At 31.4% G+C, this 23,935-nt stretch overlaps 1 protein-coding gene across 1 annotated transcript; it reads right to left on the bottom strand.

Moving 5' to 3' along the window:
- Positions 1-1,587: 1,587 nt before the first annotated feature.
- On the bottom strand, positions 1,588-20,061 carry LOC143084906 (uncharacterized). The gene is made up of 6 exons (XM_076260970.1): positions 19,938-20,061; positions 17,857-17,971; positions 16,875-16,963; positions 7,890-8,006; positions 5,873-5,929; positions 1,588-3,415 (listed from the first exon to the last, which is right to left on the bottom strand). Exons 1-6 carry the CDS (start codon positions 20,007-20,009, stop codon positions 3,308-3,310), a joined length of 558 nt encoding a protein of 185 aa, XP_076117085.1. The 5' UTR covers positions 20,010-20,061; the 3' UTR covers positions 1,588-3,307.
- Positions 20,062-23,935: the final 3,874 nt, after the last annotated feature.

Genomic DNA, 23,935 nt, shown 5'->3' with positions numbered 1-23,935 from the left:
TGAATAGTTTTACACTAGTCATTTTTGGGGGCCCTTTATAGCTTGCCGTTCTGTGTAAGCCAAAGTTCTTTGTTGAAGGTCTTATACTAGTTTACTTTATATTTACAAATTATGACTTGTATGGATAGTTGTCTCATATTATGAGACCATGCACTCAAACCATATCATGCTTTATCTATCAACCCTGAGAGCAGAACGCTGAGTATTGAACAATGACAATGAGATACAGTATAGCGGAACCTGCGAGACAGACAAATATCACCATTTCAGACACCAAATACAGTTGACATAATTCTGATAGAACCTGACATACAGGCCTTGCCATGTAAACTTAATGAGGTCAGTCAGATAAATTCTGCCACACAGACATGTATACCATGCATTCATTCAAAAACACCAAATATTATAGTTAGCCTATTGTTTGTAGTATTTGAGAAACGAACTTAACATGTTTAACCACGCCACATTATTTATGTATGTGCCTGTTTCAAGTTAGGAGCCTGTAATTCAGTGGTTGTCGTTTGTTTTTGTGTTACATATTTGTTTTTCTTTCATTTTTTATTTAAAATAAGGCCGTTTGTTTTCTCGTTTGAATTGTTTTACATTGTTTTATTGGGGTCTTTTATAGCGGACTATGCGGTACGGGCTCTGCCCATTATTGAAGGCCGTACGGTGACCTATAGTTGTAAATGTCTGTCATTTTGGTCTCTTGTGGACAGTTGTCTCATTGGCAATCATACCACATCTTCTTTTTTATATTAACCATGGAAACATTACATTCATAAATGAATGAGATTGAGGCTCAGTTTGAACAAACTGTGAAAGACAGACATGTACACCATACAATCATTTAATATACCAATTATAACTGACTTAAATTTCTGAGAAACAAATACAAATAGCTTACATAGCTATTGTCAAGGCAGGTTTGTAATCCCTATCATTCACATTTTGCAATTTTTCAAGCCATGACAAAATGAGAAAGAATTTAAAATAATCACAACCAAAAGGACTGTAGATCAAAATTAGGAAAGATCCTGAGCCACAAAATGTCAAACAATACAACAGATAATACTAATCAACTGATTTAAGCTTAAACCAATAACATGAAAATAATTATGGAAGACTGCATTCCATGACATCCTCTGAACCACATGTTCATGGCTTGGGGCAGGCATGTATAAAGAAATTGATGAAGTAAAATGTTCAGTGGACCATGAAAATGGGGTAAAACTTCTCCTTTGGCATTACAATTAGAAAGATCATACCATAGGAAACATGTGTACTAAGTTTCTAGTTGATTGGACTTCAACTTCATCCAAAAACTTTAACCTGAATGGGACGAACGAACAGACGATTAGACGGATGAACGAACGTACGGAGGGACCAGAAAACATGATGCCCATGAATGGGGCATAATTAAAGAAGAAATCAACCGGTATCTTTCCTTATTTTTTGCCTATACAAAAGTAACAAGGTGGAAGTAACAAAATTATTTATCTTAAAAATAAAGTTATATAAAGTGTCAAAGTATAAAGACAATAAAGCAAATCTAATATAGAACATAATTATTGAAGTAATAAACCATTTGATTGTATATCAATTTATTTAATAAAATTATAACAAAATTATATGGCTTATATACATGCTAGGAGTGTAAATGAAACAAGATTAAATGGTTCTTTAGTGAACATGAAGAATGAAACCAACAAGAGATTCTCATTATTGATGATGATGATAGAAACATTTCTTATCCTTTCAAAGAGTCTTATTTCTTGTTTATTATCTTATTTCCTTTACATATACGTAACCCATTTCTATATCAATGATGTGGTAGAATTCCTCACAATCTGAATATTAAAGTGGTAATGTATGCCATAACCCTTACAGATATGAAATGTGTGTGTATAGTGAAAATGATCCTTGTGGTCATTTTATTGTCTATAGTTATTGGTCTTCAAATTCAGAAATAGATTTGCAAGAAAGTGCTTTTTAGAATGTGATGGCTTTGAATGTATAAATATTATGATAAGACCTTGTTGGCTAGTAAATCAGGCCACATTAAACTATTTTATGAGAGAGTCTCATCCACAAAATTATGTTTGTTCAAAATTAAAAATAATTCCTCAGGATAAACTTGGCATCAATATCTAAAATCAAAAAAAAACTTTGTTCAAATAATCTTTTTTACATTTGATAGTAAATAAAATTAACAAAAACACCCCTGATCCATTTAAAAAATGTTTAATGAGGCCTAATAAAAAGAAGAATATATTTGAAAATATCTGCATACTCATGTATGAACTGTTGATTCCATCAAATAAATATACACCTAAATTTCTTATTTACAATAGTTATTTTTAGCATGATCAGAGCTAGAGGGAATAATTAGATTTGTCTACAAAATTATTTTACAAACTGCTTTATCTGGATCTTAATAATGAGAAACTAGATAGAAATGTTCTCAATATTATAAATAGCTTTTATCCTTTTATTCTTTACAAAACCTTAAAAAAAGAAATTTTGTATTTTGTTTGATTTGTTTTTGATTACTATTTCATTCATGTTTTGAACTTTATCAATCATCTTAAAAACAAAGAATAATAGAGCAGCAGAATTTCACTTGCTGACAAAAACTAAAAATGTGTCTGAGGACAAATCAATGATGTGTTTGAACAATATGTTATTATCCTTTTTAATCATATCTCAATTTAATGTACATACAGTATACAAATGAGTGTAGGTCTTGTTCACAAAATAATATTTATAATTTTCCCCGTGCAATGACAATGAAATGGCACTATAATTATATTGATATGTACACTACTATATATATATGTATATTATTTACATCACTGATCAATACAGACTGATATGTATAAAATCAGAAAAGTCTTAATGTTTGAAATGGATTGCCAAAGTCTGACAAAATCCTCACTGATAAGTGGAATGTAAAAAATTCTTCTCAAAACTTACACAACAAAAATAATTTAACCGTTTTGTAATTCAATATACTTACACCAAGAACTTTACAACCAAAAGAGAAAAGTCCATTAATCAACCTCTAGTATCAAAACTTAAAATGTATCATGTGTATATAAAATCAATGTAAATTAATTATTAAAATGCTCATACAAATAAAATTTCCTCTATTGTTTTTTTTACAACCAAACTTTGATAACTTGAGGCAGGACATGTCAATAAACATGTTATAAATGTAATGTTAAAAGTATCGAAAGACAATCTACCAGTTTTTGTTTAAACAATAGAGTTTCCATGTATAATTATTGTAACTTCATGAAAAAGTTTAAGCATAATAATTTCCTCTTTTCTTCTGTCCAGCGTAGCGTAATTCCATGTCCATCTGTTCAGCCATCTCCTGTTTTCTGGCAATCATCACAACAACAAATGTAAGCTGTAATTGATAAATACATATTTGTATATTTACATTTTAAGGATGAGCAATATATTATAACAAGAGGCTCTAAATAGCCTGTGTCGCTCACCTTGGTCTATGTGAATATTAAACAAAGGACACAAATGGATTTATTACAACATTGTGTTTTGGTGATTGTAATGTGTTTGTAGATCTTACTTTACTAAACATTCTTGCTGCTTACAATTATCTCTATCAATAATGAACTTAGCCCAGTAGTTTCAGTGGAAAATGTTAGTGAAAATTTTATGAAAATTGTTAAAAATTGACTATAAAATTTTATAAAGAGCAATAACTCCTAAAGGGATCAACTGACCATTTTGGTCATGTTGAATATTTGTAAATCTTACTTTGCTGGACATTATTGATGTTTACAGTTTATCTCTATGTATAATAATATTCAAGATAATAACAAAAAACGGCAAAATTTCCTTTTTTTTACCAATTTACCAATTCAGGGGCAGCAACCTAACAACCGATGGCCATCTTGGTTGGTTGGCCAAGTCACTGGACACATTTTTTAAACTATATACCCCAATGATGATTGTGACTAAGTTTGGTTTAATTTGGCCCTGTAGTTTCAGAGGAGAAGATTTTTCTAAAAGATTACTAAGATTTACGAAAAATGGTAAAAATAGTCTATAAAGGGCAATAACTCCTAAAGGGATCAACTGACCATTTTGGTCATGTTGACTTATTTGTAAATCTTACTTTGCTGAACATTATTGCTGTTTACAGTTTATCTCTATCTATAATTATATTCAAGATTATAACAAAAAACGGAAAAATTTCCTTAAAATTACCAATTCAGGGGCAGCAACCTAACAACCGGTTATCCGATTCATTTGAAAATTCCAGGGCAGATAAATCTTAAATTGATAAACAATTTCACTTCCTCTCAGATTTGCTCTAAATGCTTTGGTTTTTTAGTTATAAGCCAAAAACTGCATTTTACCCCTGTTCTATTTTTAGCCATGGTGGCCATCTTGGTTGGTTGGCAGAGTCATCAGAAACATTTTTTTAACCAAGAAACCCAAATGATGATTGTGGCTAAGTTTGGTTTAATTTGGCCCAGTAGTTTCAGAGAAGAAGATTTTTTAAAAGATTACTTAGATTTACCAAAAATGGTTAAAAATTGACTATAAAGGACAATATCTCCTAAAGGGGTCAACTGACCATGTTGGTCACGTTGATTTATTTGTAACATGTGTAAATCTTACTTTGCTGAATATTATTGCTGTTTACAGTTTATCTATATCTATAATAATATTCAAGATAATAACCTCAAACAGCATAATTTCCTTAAAATTACCAATTCAGGGGCAGCAACCTAACAAGGGGTTGTCCGATTCATCTGAAAATTTCAGGGCAGATAGATTTTGACCTGGTCAACAATATTATCCCCAGTCAGATTTGCTCTAAATGCTTTGGTTTTTGAGTTATAAGCCAAAAACTGCATTTAACCCTATATGTTCTATTTTTAGCCATGGCCGCCATCTTGGTTGGTTGGCTGGGTCACCAGATACATTATTTAAACTAGATACCCCAGTGATGGTTGTGGCCAAGTTTGGTTTAATTTGGCCAAGCAGTTTCAGAGACGAAGATTTTGGTAAAAGTTAACGACGAGGACGACGGACGCCAAGTGATGAGAAAGGCTCATTTGGCCCTTCAGGGCAGGTGAGCTAAAAGTATGAAGTAAAAGGAATTCTAAGGTCGCCATTTAATTGTTTTTTCATTTGTAAAGGGACATAACTCTAGAACGGTTAAAGTATCACCACAAAAATTCAAACTGGATCAGTATTTTGTGGTAAGAAGCCTTGTGTATAAGTTTTATAACATTTGGGTTAAGTTAAAGAACTACAGTGTGGGCATAATGAAGGGTCTATGAATTTGTTTTCGAGATATAAGCCGTTGAAAACTTGGCAGGGAATGATTCTCTCTAGTTTATAATATATTTAACATTGGCATATTTTTTCTGTCAAACGTCAAATAGTATGAAACAAGAATGTTTCCCAAGTACACGGATGCCCTGTCTGCACTATCATTTTCTATGTACAGTGGACTGTGAAAATGGAGTAAAATTTCAAATTTGGAATTTAAATTAGAGAAATCATATCATATCATAGGGAACATGTGTACTAAGTTAACCTGAAGCGGGACAGACCAATGAACAGACTGACAAACAAACGAACACACAGACCAGAAAACATAATGCCCATAAATGGGACATAAAAATAAAAAGGATTTAAAAAGATTTTGAAAGTAGCATTCTAAACTATATGTTATAAAATTGTGAAATTTGACGTGGACAAAAAAACATGGATAAAACAAGAGGATTACAAGTTTCTGGCAAAAATTCATTAACAAAAGGAGCGACCATCCAGATCCTTTAGCGGTATTGTTACAAATGTAGTAATATCATCATAATCAACTTACATTTATTACATTCCTCATCATCCAGAACAACCAGGTGAATACAACAAAAGATAATCGCTGAAAGTAGAAAGATAGTGCTCAACATAATAATGTGTTTATTCATTTGTCTTTAGATTCTATTTTATTACAGTACAACGGTGTTTTGCTGATGACATGGATTAATGACGCCCCAAATTAATATGTTTGCTTATAAACTCTGTAAAACTGAATAAAGTTAGATATAGAATTATGTGTCTGAAAATTTGCATGCATGACAGGACTTCAATCAAATACATACATTTGTACTACAAGGATCCAGAATTTTTTCACATAATTTCAGTTATTTGGAGATTACTTAAAAGTTTGTGCCCTTTTTCAAAAAGCATTACTGAGTATATATAGCCTGAACGAACTTGTTTTACTGTTCCATGCATCACATTTACTTCATTACTACCATTCCTTTTCCTAAAATCCTTCAACAGCAATTAAGGGAAGGCAATGATTTAAAAATAAGATGATTTAAATGACTCAAAATGATAAATTTCTCAGACAAGGCTTACGTTTCTTTCGATTTTGATGACAAAATTGTAACCAGATGTTTTGCGAAATTCTAAAACTAGCAATTCCAGACTCATTCCAGGTTTAGTGTTGTTTATCGTTTTCACAAGAAATCATCAGCTTTTTATTTTTTTACCTTTGAGAGCCCTCATGGGGTTTTTGATTATGTGATTACTTGGCCGTTTTTTTAATGATTATTTGATTATTAAGCCAAATATTTCATGATTATTTGATTACCTAGGACTGTATTTTTAGTTTATGATTATTTGATTACTAAAGATAAGCAAATATTTAATGATTATGTGATTATATTGGCAAAAAAATGGTGATTATGTGATTACTAGGACCCCTCCATGAGGGGCCTCACCTTTGATAGTGTTTGAATATGAATGATAATAGTTGCACTTGCTTTATTTAGCATGTAATCATTTTGAATTTACGATATAACGTCTAATCTGCTGAAGAGGATTTCAACATGTGTATTACATAACTTAAACAAAGCACGTGGGTTAGTAGTGGCAAAATACTTTTTTCTACGTGAAATTAAATCAAGTTTTAATTTAATTCTAATTCAGAATTGGCAATTGTCTTAGCTGAAAAATAATTAAATGAAGACAGTTGTTATGGAATTTTAATTTCTTTATAATATTAATATTAGTTCTGAGCTTGTGATCAATAGCCAGGTGTGAATTAAAAACACAAGCCACAGGTAAATAGATTAGCAATCATTTCCCGAGGCATTAATATAGTTATCAGGAGGGCCCTCAGGATTATAACACTATACTGGAGTAGTAGTTTTAGTACATGAAAGGGATAACAAAACAAACACAAGTTCAAAATGGCGATTAAGAAACTCGATCTCAACGAAATGACCGAAATTATTTCTTTTAAAAAATAAAATTTGTCCTAAATCCCAATCCTTGTTTAGGACAAACACTTTCAGTTTAGGACAAGACTGGCAAATATGACCGTTTCTGGACCCTTGTTTGTACATGTATATTGTGTCCACTAAATAATAAAGAGTGAAGTTTTAAAAGTTTTGTTTACAAGAAGTATCATTCTATGATTATTATTACTTCAGGGTTCACATAATGACACCCTGTTGTACTCTTCCTTTCTTCAAACTTATAACCAATGTAAATATGACAAATTCCACTACAACTTTTATCAATATTAGTCAAAGCAGTTTAGGATGTGTTGCACTTTTAAAAAGATAGATGACATATTATATATTATAGAAGTTAGTTTTTATTATCTCCCTTTTAACATACTTCTATGGGAACATGATCATATTCCTTGACGCAAATCCTTAGGTATTGCTTTATAACTGCTTTAAGTTTCATCCCAGATCGCTTATGAGGAGGAGTACTTTCAAGGTAAATGTACATGGACAGAGAGATTCATATGTACCCAATACCTTTTATAGTAAATCAACTGTTTGGGGTATAATAATAATTAGAATATTGTAAAGTATACTTACAAATGTGTTCATTCCATAAAATGAGTACTCAAACACTGAAAAGGCCAGCTCCACCAATATGTAGGTTATAAATGTACCAATGTATATCTTGTGTTGTAACATGTACATCACAAAATGCTGAAAAAAAAGGCAAATCATCATGATCATGATCATTGTTCACAATTACACAAAATGTACAAATGACATGTAAATTTCTGTTGAAGTGTGTACAATGTACACTACATCAGCCATATTTATTTCCTTTAGGTTTCATAACCAGTGAGAATTGGATAGCACTTGATATCAACTCCAGTTATTTAATTTCAATATAATGATAAAGGAGCCTTATTATTACTATTTGAATTAAATACCAAGAGATGATATCAAGCAACATCCAAATTTCACAAGTTGTTAAACCTATAAGTATATATTTGGCCAGTATATGTTCTTATCCAGTGTCAAACTTTAACATCGGACATTTTAAGACTTTTTGTACGCTTCAGAATATATTACAATTTGACAAAAAGAAGATTATCAGGTGAAATGTGTCAGTATTTTCTTTATCATTGAAGAAATCACATAGATGTATACTGCCATTGATGGAATGTTCATCATCTTAACCTTTCAAAGTCATCATTGATGTAACAAGTAACCAATGGAAATGCTTTAATATCATCTTGTGATACTCAATAAGCCAATCAAATTAAAGTCATAAGAAACCTCAAATTAAAAAAAATAATGCATATGTTTTTTTATAACTCAATGGATAGTTTTCATTATAAAACTTGTGTACATATACTTTTTTCTGAAGAAAATTCTTTAATTTATTCATATTTAGAAGAAGTTTACTTTATTTTAATTGCTTCCTTCCAGGAAGCAATTCCCCCGACATATTTTCCGTATGCAATGTGACCTCAGTGTGACCCATCTCGTAAAAACCTGATGATCGCAATATGCATGGATGTCCTTAAAATAAACTATTCGGCCTAGCCAAGATCAGATGTGCATTTCAAATTGGGTCTATGTTATAGGCTTGTAAAGACAAGAAGATAAACTTTACATAAGTAATACATCTTTGAACTGAAGAAGAGAATGTAGGGCTTCACAATGAATATCAAATATCATGTATAGGTGTTACCGTTTTGAAAAAAAACACTAAAATACACGCTGAAAATGGGCAAAATTTCAGTTATGTTGTTTCATTTAAAATTTCGCTGTTTTTATCAATTGATAGTTAATAAATGAACTTAATTTGAACTACATTATTGGTTCACTGCTATAGACAATTTATTCATCTTTCTTTTACTGGTTGTTGCAACAAAAAATCTTCAGTGGTTACAAAGTTATGATAAAAAGTTGAATACTATGCGCTCGTTATGAAATTTTGTACTTTTGTTTTTAGCTTGCTCAGTGTAGTGATAAAAGAGAAATATAAATCAAATTTATGCTATTATGTGTTTTTTTTCTCTTCTAGTATATACATTATCAAAAACTACCTCATCTATCAAAATTGCAGTACCCTAGCTGGAGATATATGCCATCAAAGTTGGATATACAAATAAAGTGAAAAAATGTCTTGTCCGTAGACATGCATTCCCTGGTAAACTGGAAGCATAATTACATTAATGTTGCATTGCTAAGTTCCTGTTCTTATGTAGATATGAAAACACTACTAACATTTTTTTCTACCATCTATTAATAGAGGAAAAAATTCAAAAATATGTCAGAATGTCTTGTCCGTAGACACATGTCTTATCCGTAGACATGTCTTTTTATCAATATTGCTTGGCTTTATGGGTCTTAATTAGTCCTATGTGTTGTTTAAACTTAGAAATATCTTATTTTTAATAAATAAATGGTAATTTAAGTGTTCTCAATTTTTGTAAAATTACTTTACAAGAGTGGATTTTAAAAAGTGTCAGATTATCAGTCATAAAAAGCATACCTTATTTTACTTCAATATTGTTTATTCCAGTTGCTGCATACCTTAAAAGATTAACTAAATCAAATGAAGAAAAAGTATTTCTCTCTCTCTAACTTTATCTTTTGCATTTCAGTATTAACAGCAGATGAGGAAGTGTCTACGAACAAGACACTTGTACATAACAAGTATTAAATTCAATTATTTGTCTGCTATGGAACTTAAATCTTATTTATAGGTGATGAAAGTTATCTATTCAAATTAAAACTCAGTATTTTCAACATAAATATAGTCACAATTAATTCTAACAGATTTTTTTTGAACTGAAATTGTCTTGTCCGTAGACATTACCACAATATATTTGTATCCAATTTCCTTGAGTTCAGCCTAATTTGATAGGTAAAATGTATGTTATTTTTTCAAGAGAACACATTCAACTATGTCAAAATTGAGTTTTAATAATAGTTTGATTGTTTTAAACAGTCAGATATATGGATTTCAGTTAAAAGAATGTGTCTTCATTTTGGCTTAATCAATAAATTATTGAGATATGTAAAGAATTATGGGTACATTTTTATATTTTCCAAAATTAAAAAACACCGCTTAAAATTTAATTAGTAACTTTTAATCTTAACTTTAACAATCATCTTTGAAAGCATTTAATTGAATATCAATAAAATGTCTTGTCCGTAGACATTATCAAAATGTATTTGTTTCCATTTTCCTCGAAGTTAAGCATCATTTGATAGATAAACCTGATAAAATGTATGGTTTTTTTTTCAAGAGAACACTTTCAGCTATATCAAAATTAGGTTTTAATAATGCATTTCATTAAATATCAATACAATGTCTTGTCCGTAGACAAAACATATAAATTGTATTGCTAAGTTTGATTGTTTATTGTTAGAATATGCATCAAGTTATTTTAATGTTCTATACACCAACAGAAAGGGTTCTTTTGGAAGTTTTGTTATTTATAGATAATTTTAGATACAGTTTTATCAGATAAGATTAATGATCAAAGAAAGCTACTGTTGTTTGAAATAACTGTGAGTCAAACATGTTCTTGTTATTTTTTTTTTTCAATTTAAATATTTGATATTCAATAGTTCTAAACATATTTTGTTGTCTTTGTCATTGACCAAAAATCTGACACTGGTGACCATGTCTTGAAGGCAACCATTAAAGAAAATTATACAGTTTTTAAACACCATTTATTTAATAAAAATATTAAATATTTCTTTCAAAAACTGCATGTAATTATATAAATGCTTCCAGTGTTAGCCTAACGATGGCAATTTTTCATAATTTAAACCATTTTTGAACCAAAATATCAAAAGAGTTTTTCCCTGAGGTGATACTGATTTTTGACTTCATGTGAAACACAAAATGCACATCTGATTGTGGCTAGGCCGTATTACCTGAATTTACATGTTAAACACGTGCTCAATTTTCATGCTTTTTGTTGATTTTTAGTCGATTGTTGACAAACAGGTGACAATCGTTAAACTTCGGCTTCAAAACACGAACTTTAATTAACTGCCATATTTTCACAACAACACTGACCGATTGAAAAAAAAAAAAGACGATTATACCAAATTTACCCGAAAAAAATGATAAATTCTTGTACAGAAGACTAAGTTTATGATGTTTTTATGCATTGGTTCAAGAATTGGAAGAACATTATTTTTCACCGGTCACTCGTTTCTTATGACTTTAAAGCTGATTTTCGTATATTTTTTGTATCAAACAACCATAAGAGAAAAATGTTTATGAATGCAGTTGGAATAAAAAGAGATGAGAAATTACCTAATTATAAAATTTACACAAATGAAATTATACAATCAAAGAGCTGATAGCTCTGAGGTGGAAGAAGGTGAATAAAAGGTAACTTGGATTACCATAAAAGCAGCCCCACTAACCCAGCCTGCTTTGTTCCATTATCGTTATGATGTATTTTTTTTCTTCAAACAACTAACAAGAATGTGTCATAAGTACATGGATTTCCCATCCGTAGTCATTTTCTATGTTCAGTGGACTGTGAAAATTAGGTAAAATCTTTAAGTTGGCAGTAAAATTAGAAAGATCATATACCGGGTAATAGGAACACATGTGTACTAAGTTTCAAGTTAATTCGATTTCAACTTCATCAAAAACTATCTCGGCCATAAACTTTAACCTTTAAGCAGGACAGACAGACAGACCAGAAACATAATGCCCATAAATGGAGCATAAAAATAGTAAGACTTCTTACATACCCGCCAACTTTTGAAAGTTTCCATGGGGGTTTTTAGTGCACGACAACAATTTTAAAGGTTAAAATTTTTAGCAAAGTATTTTGCACGATCAGGATTGTCTAGAACCAGGTGCTCCGCAGGGCGCAGCTTAATACGACTGCAGAGGTCGAACCCTGAACAGTTGGGGCAAGTATGGACAAAACATTCAAGCGTGATACAGCTCTGAATTTGGATTGTGATCAAATTTTTGACATTATATGGCTTTTTACACAAAACAAATGTCAAGATTTTACAAATCAATTAAAGATTTCTTCTTCAAACTTATTTAAATCTAAAATTAAATAGTTGACACAGCATAGGTTTCTGACACAGAATGAATGTGGTCTAATGAACTTAAAATATATTTTTTTGCCTTTGAGCAATTCACTAAGCTGTTGAATATTAATCCTCTCAAAAAAATGTTTAAAGAAATTTTCTTTTTATTTATGAAATCTGAAATGAGAAAAATTTAACCCCCCCCCCATTTTTTTTTCACATCCCCCTTTCCCTTTTTCCAAAACTGATATCAATTCAAATTTCTAATGGAGTTTGCAACAATAACTACTCTTAAATACATCATAAAATATTAAAATGTAAAATAAAGTGCTTGTTATCACTGAATGGTAAAGATTGGTTGGTAGTAAAAGTGAATATACATTGTATATTGTATAAAACAATGATTTAAGTTGATTCAACTACTATTCTGAACAAAGAAAGATAACTCCAATTGAAAATTTCTTGCTATTGCACAATATTGTGCAATTAGATATTTCTTGCTATTGCACAATACTGTGCAATTGAAAATATTTGCTATTGCACAATACTGTGCAATTGAAGATTTCTTGCTATTGCGCAATACTGTGCAATTGAAAATTTCTTGCTATTGCACAATACTGTGCAATTGAAGATTTCTTGCTATTGCTGAATACTGTGCAATTGAAAATTTCTTGCTATTGCACAATACTTAATATAATAATTTTGGATACTGATTTGAACCAACTTGAAAACTGGGTCCATAATCAAAAATCTAAGTACATGTTTAGATTCAGCATATCAAGAAAACCCAAGAATTCATTTTTTGTTAAAATCAAACTTAGTTTAACTTTGGACCCTTTGGACTTTAATGTAGACCAATTTGAAAACGGGACCAAAAATTAAGAATCTACATACACAGTTAGATTTGGCATATCAAAGAACCCCAATTATTCAATTTTTGATGAAATCAAACAAAGTTTAATTTTGGACCCCGATTTGGACCAACTTGAAAACTGGACCAATAATCAAACATCTAAGTACATTTTTATATTCAGCATATCAAAGAACCCCCAAGGATTCAAGTTTTGTTAAAATCAAACTAAGTTTAATTTTGGACCCTTTGGACCTTAATGTAGACCAATTTGAAAACGGGACCAAAACTTACGAATCTACATACACAGTTAGATTCGGCATATCAAAGAACCCCAATTATTAAATTTTTGATGAAATCAAACAAAGTTCAATTTTGGACCCTTTGGCCCCCTTATTCCTAAACTGTTGGGACCAAAACTCCCAAAATCAAACCCAACCTTCCTTTTATGGTCATAAACCTTGTGTTTAAATTTCGTAGATTTCTATTTACTTATACTAAAGTTATGGTGCGAAAACCAAGAATAATGCTTATTTGGGCCCCTTTTTGGCCCCTAATTCCTAAACTGTTGGGACCTCAACTCCCAAAATTAATCTCAACCTTCCTTTTGTGGTCATACACCTTGTATTTACATTTCATTGATTTCTATTTACTTATACTAAAGTTATTGTGCGAAAACCAAGAATAATGCTTATTTGGGCCCTTTTTTGGCCCCTAATTCCTAAACTGTTGGAACCAAACATCCCAAAATCAATCCCAACCTTCCTTTTGTGGTCTTAAACCTTGTGTTAAAATTTCATAGATTTCTATTTACTTAAACTAAAGTTATAGTGCGAAAACCAAGAAAATGCTTATTTGTGCCCTTTTTGGCCCATAATTCCTAAAATATTGGGACCAAAACTCCCAAAATCAATCCCAACCTTCCTTTTGTGGTCATAAACCTTGTGTTAAAATTTCATAGATTTCTATTCACTTTTCAATTTTTGCGGTCGTATAAAAAGTGTCATATTTGTATGATGAACTTAGGCCGTTTTCACATTGACCTAAACTCGGTGTTGTGTAAGTGTAACTTACACGTAAACTAAACAAAATTACGTTCCCATTGATAAAACTCCATGTTTACATGTAGTGTAAATCATGTTTTGTCTACATGCAGTCGACACTCGATGTAGGCCTTGTGTAGATTAAGTGTACACAAAACTAGACATTTAAAACATTAATTTCACCGTGTATATTAAGGAAGAAACGATGTTTGAATAAAATTGATATTTATAACAATTATTAATAAAGTTCTTTGTAGAAATACATGTATTTGAATAATATAAGAAACAAGTCTAAATGTCCGAAATAAGAAATACATAAATTGGTCCGACTTTTTACAAGTTCACATCTTTTCGAATCAACTTGACTTACACAGACATATTTGCCACTGGTCTTTATTCAAAGAACGATTCACTCATAAATGCATTACTTAAAAAGTGTGAGGTAATGTATTTAATTTGTCTAGTATCTCGGATCCGTTAAATTACACTTAAAAGAAAAAAAAAACATTACCCCCTCCCTTTGCCAAATACACATTGGAGAAGAAATACCACTTGAACAAAAAGATAAGATAGAAATATCGTGATCCCTAATATATCCTTCTTCTTCATCTATTAGCACGCTCCTGCAGCCTACGTTTTCTAATGCCTAATAGAGACATCTTTCGTATCTTTAAACTACTGCAAATCATCAAAATGGCTTTCATAAAGAAGCAACAACTTAACTTCAAAAAAGGGGGAGGGGGGTATTTTGCTTATTTATCAGAAGTTTTTCTGCGCAAACTTTTTATTCCGGTCTTTTTTTTTTGATGCTGGTATTTATTTTCTTTTTCCAACATTTAACATTATAATGTAAGGGGAAACTCTTGATTCAGAATTTTTTTTATCATGCATCTGTAGAATCAGATTAATTCTCCAATTGAGGTTCGGAATATACCCCCCCCCCCCAATTTAAAGTGAAATGGTCGTTCCCTTACTGCTACAATAGTTGTCCAAAAAGTTTGCATCCTGTTCTACGTAACGAACATTTAAATGACATCCAGTTTACAAGTGTGAACAAATCTTATGTACAGGTAATTAAACAAGGTGTATAGATGAGAACAAATTTAATGTGAAACCAATGTCCAGTATATTAAACTAATTGTAAACAAGTTTAGTGAACATGGAGTTTGGTGTGAACATGGCCTTACATGCCTTTTTCTTAAGTCTGTTTGCATGAGTCTAGTTATTAAATTGGTAGAAAAGATGAACAAGTAGCTAGCAGACCAGGGTTTATTTTCTTGTGTAAGAATATAAGACACTTGTTTAAATTTTTAGTTTTGAATTATGCACAAAGATGGACCTTTAACAGGTTGGGAACAACACTCCAAACGAGGGTTAACCCTCTTTGGCAGTACATTACAATCCACTGTAAAAAATGAGCATCTTTATTGTCATATTATTTGATGAAACTTTTTCCCAAGAACTATACATCTATCAAGTATTAAATGGTCAAAACAGTTCAAAAGAATTTTGTGATGTTTCTAAACTTATATCTTCTTTACTCATTTGACCCCTCATTTAGAAAAGTTGTTCCAAATACATATGTATAATGAATTTTCCCACTTTTGAGTTAAAAATCTTAAAAATTTTCTTTCTTTTTTTTCAACAGTAAAATGACCCCTTGTTTTTAGGGACAGTCCCTCATTTAAAGGACACCACTCATAATTTATAAAAAAACAAGAATGTGTCCATAGTACACGGATGCCCCACTCCAACTATCATTTTCTATGTTCAGTGGACCGTGAAATTGGGGTCAAAACTTTAATTTGGAATTAAAATTAGAAGATCATATCATAGGGAACATGTGTACTAAGTTTCATGTTGATGTAACTTTAACTTCATCAGAAACTACCTTGACCAAAAACTTTAACCTGAACTTTGCACTATCATTTTCTATGTTCAGTGGACCATGAAATTGGGGTCAAACTATAATTTGGCATTAAAATTAGAAAGATCATATCATGGGGAACATGTGTATTAAGTTTCAAGTTGATTGGACTTCAGCTTCATCAAAAACTACCTCGACCAAAAACTTTAACCGGACGGACGAACGGAGGCACAGACCAGAAAACATAATGCCCCTCTACTATCGTAGGTGGGGCATAAAAATGTATTATAAAACGTCCTTTTATAAAGAGAATGAACACAGGGTGACTGTACTATACAGGCAAAAGAACTCAGGACAAACAGACCAAGGGCGAACATGTAAACAGGGTGAGTTGTCCCGATACCAAATTGACGCATGTGTACTACAAATATCTACAGTAAAAACATCCAATTACAAGTAAACAAATGACGTTCATGTAGATGAGATGAAATCTTATAATTTACATAAATAAAAGGGTATATATTTACGATAGTGATTGTTTTTCAATCTTAATTTACAAATTAAATGATTCAGATGCTTAATCATGTGTAAAAATCGGTGTCAGGAATCGGAAGTTGTTATGAAATTGTAATACACAGAAACGAATGCAGCATATGGAGGTTCAATGATTTTAAAGTTGGCATCATTGGCCTTCAGAAGACTTGAAGTCTTCTTCCACCAAAAATAGATAGATTCATGAAAGTTATTGTTTATTGTTGTATAAATAATCCTACCCTGTGTCTAACTTGGAAGATCATAAACAAACTGAACAGCACAATCACAACATGGAAAAATGTCAACACTACATCACTGGCTAGAAAGGCTAAAAAAGAAAACATTCAAATTATACTAAATAATAAAATCACAATTATGTGAAAAACTAAAAATGCTCCTGCACACTTAAGAAATGTAATTCAAAGTATCATAAAACTAGAAGTTGGTATTTGACAGATCTTAACATGCTTAAGAGTGATCATCTTTTTCCAAATCACCTCTGTTTTGTGGAAGAACAAATATATATCACTGTATATACAATATATGCATGATATGTATGTTGTCGGAAAATATAAAATTTATTTGTATGAGCTTTAGAAACAGGACGAAAAGGGAGACCCCAAAATGAACTGGTTTGGAAACAGAAATATTCATATTACCACTTGCTCAACATGGAAGTGGGGTAACACATTTGTAACAGGAGACTTTATTTGTACAAGTACAAGTACAAATAAAGCCAAAATTAATTTGTATACCTGTTTTTTGTACAATAGATGGCAAATTGCAGGATAAAAAACATCATGCTAATTGGAACTGACGAAATATGTGAATAAATAAGGATGTGTCTATTGTACACAGATGGCCCACTTGCACTATCATTTTCTATGTTCAGTAGACCTTGAAATTGAGGTCAAAACTCTAATTTTGCATAAAAATAAGACAGTTGAAATCATAGGAAAAATGTGTACTAATCTTCAAGTTTGATCAAAAACTTAAACCTGAAGCAGGACAGACAGACAAACAGTCCAAAAAATATAATGCCCCTAGGTGGGGCATAAAAATATCAAGTTCATACACTAAATAAAAGAATTTGAGGTACATTTTGTATCTACAAACATGACTTAGGTGTCTGATGGGTCCAAAAAGTGCTAGACTTTTCAATTAATTTGCCTTTACACAAGTCATGCAAGTAGCTTAAACAAATTAAATCAAAAAGTTTACCTTGCCAGAAATGTGTTCTCCACATAGTGCTAAATCCTCTGCTGATCTGGAAATCTGGTGAAGCTATGGCCCACAGGTCTGCTACCCTCATGGCAAGAGCAAAGGCACTGGTAAACTGGGGGGAAAATCAATGATTAAAAACTCATATAAAAGGAATAAAATTAAAACATCATAACATACAAACATGTACAAATGCATTTATTCATATGTTATTCACATGATTGGATCCAAATGAAGTGAAAAAATGGTAGAAGAGTCAATTTGGTTGGTTCATACAACAGTGTCCGTTTATTAATTTACTAATATTGATTTCAAAAGGCGGAAAATTGATACCTCAAGAACTTTTTTAATCTTTATTTTTATGTTTTTTATTTGCCGTCTAAATTCAGCCAATTTTTGTTTTGATTGATTTTATTCACTACCTCTAGACTGGAAACAATTTAGTGCTTGATAATTTGTAGACTTTGATTAACCTCTGTATTTTTTCCACACAAAAATGATAAAAATATTCTCCTTGTACCTCATATAAAAAGGAAAGAAAATGAAAAAAAATAATATTTGGTGTCAAATTGACAAACAAAAGGCCGAAATGTCTTTAAAAAGGTGCCGCATTGACTGGATGCTGATTTAACCATGTGGTGATTTTACTTTTTCTAAAAGTGCTGAATTCACCAGCTAGGTTCAAATTTGAATACACCTAATGCTATTTATTTCATTCCAGATAAGTTCTAAAATTACACAAGTTTTTCATCCAGTTGAAGCTATCTGGGACCCTGTTTAAACAATGCACCATGCATGATACTTTTTAATGAGACCTGTTTAAACTATCGTAAATTCTTCAAACAAAATATTTTTTTTATTTCAATTCTAATTTCGAAAAAGTGTATCATAATCTATCAAAGTTTACTATAATGATCGTTTTCTAAAGTTTTCCCTCCCTCAGCTCACTACTGATGACCTGTTTTTCGAAGCCTGACCCAAACAGGAAGTTGTAAAAATTACTGTTTTTCCCAGATTTGACCAAATAGCAATAAGGTGTATAGGTCATTTCTGGAATCATGTCTTTCACCGGAAATGATCGTCAATTTCGCATGCCTTTATGACGTCATTTACCAGATAGAAGGCTCGCCTGTATCCCTGCTCTATAAAGGGTTTCCAGCACTTTCATAATCTTCATTCTTTAGGGTAGTATAGAAATAATTAATGTTCCGTATTAACTAAGTACATAATCGTGATTGCCGTATGATCCGAGGGAGGGTGATCATCCTTTTAGATTTTAATTTCTCAAATATTTTAAGCAGAATAAAATAAAACTTTTTCACCTGTATGCTCAACATGTGTTGGAAATTTCTATGCATACATTTTTGTCACTGGTGATGGAAGTCACATGACAGATTCGTCTGAAAACCGTATCCCAGAACTGGCCTATACACCTTATCGCTATTTGTCCGCCATTACTGGATTTCACACAGGTTCCAGTAAAATTTAATGTCATAAAACAAAATATCTGACGCCACAATGGAAAAGTGATTGTTGTTGACGTCAAAAGTTCAAGCGGCCGGGTCAGCCGGGATTAGCAATAAGGTGTATTGTTTCACACTCTTACTAAATTTTTTTAAGCGAGACATGACAAATTAACCATGTTATTCTTAACTTTTTTAAAGTTAATATAATAGGTAAAAAATTGAAAGTCATAAACAACAAGACTTCTTTTTATCTATGACTGTGACTATACTTTTATCAAATAGCCGAAGTACTAGTGATACCTGCCCGAAACGACCAAGGCCGAACTGGCTCCATCGTCCATGTTTCCTATGAAGAGTTTTGGAACCTCAGCTCTCTTTTAACATGTTCCTAATTTTATACTTAAAAAAAAGTTTTAAATGACATTGAAAATAAGTCTTTAGAATTTCAATTTAACGAGAAATGTTTACAATTATGCATTTGTTGTTTTCATTTCCGGTATTCAGTTCAAACGAAAATGCTATAATATTATTGTTTTTCGTGTTATTTTACTTGTATATCTTTTACCTAATAGTGCCATAAGGAGCATGGACATGACAAAACGTCCCTTGACTTACAATTATAAGTATATAGTACAGAAAACATGCTGTTCGCAGCTTCCAACACAAAAATCTGTTTATCAACGCCATTTTTGAACACCTGAATGGAGCAGTTCGTTTACAAATTAAGACTTCCGATTTACCTGAGTTTATCGAAAAAGTTTTCAACTTCTTTATATTTTTATTTTTTTAAACAATTTATCTATAAATAATTTATATGAAAAACTGTAAAGACTTTAAAACGCAGAATATATATATATGATATCCAATTAAGATTCAAAATAGTTGATTGAAATTAACATATTCTCCCTCAAGTGAGTCAATTTTTCAAGAAGTATTAGCTGTATAAAAAAAGCTTGACTAAGTTAGGGACGACATCAAAAAGTTCATTGTAGGATAAAAAAAACTTAGTTCACATAGTATTTTTCACTGACCCCCACCCCACCTCTGACTGACTTAACTTCGGAAAAATTAAAAATACCAATATTGGAATATGCTAACAGAGTATACTTTTTATCATGGGTCCTGTTTTCCTTCAATTAACAATATATGTTTTTTTTTCTGTATATTGACTTAGACACCACCTTTTAAAAATATTGTAAAAAAGTTAGGTGTATTTTTAGTATGCATAACTATGTCAAGAATATGTTTTTACTTAAACCATATATTATGAAAGGTATTGAAATAGTCAAGGAAATTGAAAATGGTATTTTATTGATATTTAGTTTAAAAAAGGATTTTTTTCATAATAATACTGATATTTACATATGTTTTGTGTACATACCCCATGAGAAGTCTTCATATTATAATGTAAATGACTGTGACTTTTTTTAATTAATTGCAAATATTGTTTTTGAGTATAGAGAAAAAGGAAGTATACTTGTTTGTGGTGATTTTAATAGTAGAGTTGGGTAACTAGATGATTGGCTAACTTTTAATCATTTAGATAGATATAAAATACAATTGGTTAGGCTTACCCATAGGTACTAGACGATCTGTCAATACTCAATTTCAATAGTAAAAGATATGGGGAAAAAGTAATATAAAAAATAAAATAAAATAAAAACAAATTAAACTCGTCGTCATCGATATAAATATATCATGATATACGTCTATTATCACTGAACTAGTATACAGATTTGTTTTGGGGCCAGCTAAAGGACTCCTCCGGGTGCGGGAGTTTCTTTCTGCATTGAAGACCCATTGGTGGCCTTCGGCTGTTGTCTGCTCTATGGTCGGGCTGTTGTCTCTTTGACACATTCCCCATTTCCATTCTCAATTTCACTAATGCGCGTAGCATATCTGAATTCGTTTATTAATATTATTCATTTCATTACATTGGCAAATGGCGCTTTTATGAATTTAAAGTAAAAAAGGTAAGGAACTTAGATGTATATAAAATGAGATTTAAAATTCTCACAAATTATTTGATAAGAATTACCAAGTCAATAGCTGATGAAAAATCGAATTTAGCGAACACACGGCACATATGAATGTGAACTCGTGTGGACTCCGAAAGATGATTTATTAAAAAGAAAGATGTAATTCCTTCATGTATCTTGCACTGGTCATAAGTTATTTCTTTGCACGTCTAATAACATAAACATAACATACTTCATGCATTAATCCAGGCTTGGTTGTTTAGGAGGCGCTACCAATATTAGGAGTTAGAGAACCATATTTGACCAACAACAACAAATTGGCGGTAATTCTATTTATGAAATCTATTCATTTTCTTTTCAAAAAAAGGGGGGATGGGTAAAATTGGAAAAAAATTATAAGAAATTGTGCATCCTATCAATGATTTCAAGCATGTCGGTCATTATGATTCAAATTTTCTAAAATATATTTAGGACTCAAATCTATGGGGGGTTCCAAATCTTTGGCAGATTCCTAATCTATGGCAAATGTGACGTCATACTATCCCCAATCTACAATGTTTGGCAGATTTTGTACAATCATAATCTATGGCAAGTTTTGTAATTTCACTATCTATGGCGCATTTTTGTTTTTTCCAAATCTATGGCAAATTTTGTATAAATGGAACAATACAGTTCATATACGACCAGTGACTTGTCTTAAACAAGTGGAAATGTACGACAAAGGGAGCATGTCTATAAACAATTATGAAATAAACATTCGGAATTTCTATAATTTCCATAATGATCAACCAAATCGTAATGGCAACCAGAAAAAATCGTAAATGATGAATTCATATAACCTTAATACAGACTTCAAGATTGAAATGATGTGACCTGTAAAAAAAATATTCTAATCTGTGCATGGTAACTGTTGAACCCAACTAGTAAGTCCCTTGACGAACAAGAAGGCAGCTTCTTATATAAAAAAATGATAAATAAAAATTCGTAAGGGTTCCGCGTAACCCAGTGTCTTGCCTACTTTTGCTGTTAGTCGCAGGCTCAACAAAAATGAGGAAACAATTATTAAACATTTTCTTTTTTTTATTGTACATTTGTAGGAGGCTTCTGTCCAATTTCGGTGAAAATCCGGGACTGTTTGTAAATCTAATAAATGTTTTTAAAATTTTAACTGCAGACTGTATGTAATGTTAACTTGAAGTCCATTTATAAGTAATATACGGGAAAACACAGGACATACATTTTAACATAATTCGCTTCTAGATACTAGCTTTTAATCATAAAAAAGCTTAATATGTTAACTTGCAGAAAATCTATGTCCATTTAGAAGAAAAATACGAGTAAATAGGATTATATATTTTTACAAAGTTTACTTCTGGATACTATTTTATGATCATAAACAAGCTTCTTTCTAAGTTTGGTAGAAAATCCAAGATAGTTTAAGAAAGTTACTACATTTCAAAAACTTTAACCACAGATTGAATATTTTTAGACGCCGCCGACGACGAGGACACTGATGCTGACGACGGAATGTAGGATCTCTATGTTTCGCTTTTCATTTTCATAACTACTGTATTCGACATGTTCACGTTTATCTCTCTAAAAATTGACGGAAAACGACTCTTGTACATAATTTTAATTTAATATTTATATAAAACATATCAATATCCATACAAACAGTTAACTGGTCAGTATCTAATCGATATAAACGAGAAAATACAATATTTATCATTTTAAAGAAACGTAAATCGTAAAAATCAAACAAATATAACTCTTTCTGAGAGGGCGCATCTGAGGAAAAAAGCAGTTAAATTGGATTTGTCAGTTTGACACCACCTTTAAACTGTTTTTTTTTTTGTGTGTGCTGCTATCCATCATTCTTAATTAAACGCAGCAACGTTAGGATAATCTTGAGCTGATATGCATAAAACTACTTATCCGAACGGACGGATTTTTTTCCTACATGTCCTTCAATAAATAAATACTACGATGCGATATCTTAAATTAAGTAGTTTTAGATTATTCATGGATTGTTAATTGTTTTAAAAAAATTATGATTATGATTGTTTTTTAATCGAGTACCCAGACAACATTGGTACGTTGGCACAACGTTGGCCCAACGTATCTACATTCATTGGCCCAACGTTATTTTTAAACGTTGGCCCAATGTATAAGTGCAAAGTGGCCCTATGTTGGCCCAACGTGATGGCTAAACGTTGGCACAACGTTGTAAGGTTTTATACAATACATTGGCCCAACGTTGGCACAACGTTGTAAGGTTTTGAACAGATATATCATGTTACGGAGGGGTATTTGCGAAAAATACCAGTCGAGAGAATGTTAAATTTCACGAGCCGTAAGGCGAGGGAAATTCATTCTCAAGACTGGTATTTTTCGCAAATACCCCTCAATAACATGATATATCTGTTTAATTACACCGAATGTTAATGTACTAAAACGCATTGATGATCGTGACGTTACAAGCGTCCAGTCGGATAGAGTATTTTTTGGCAAATACCACGGCAGAGAGGGTAAAAAAGGCATATCCTTTTAGCAAATACCCCGGCGGCGTTAAAAATGAACGATATTCATTTGACAACAGTAAATTGGTGAAAAATACACTGGCTATTAACCAAT

The sequence above is a fragment of the Mytilus galloprovincialis genome, chromosome 8, assembly GCF_965363235.1.
Source record: "Mytilus galloprovincialis chromosome 8, xbMytGall1.hap1.1, whole genome shotgun sequence".
NCBI lineage: Eukaryota > Metazoa > Mollusca > Bivalvia > Mytilida > Mytilidae > Mytilus > Mytilus galloprovincialis.
This window is presented reverse-complemented; position numbering and strand designations above follow the sequence as displayed.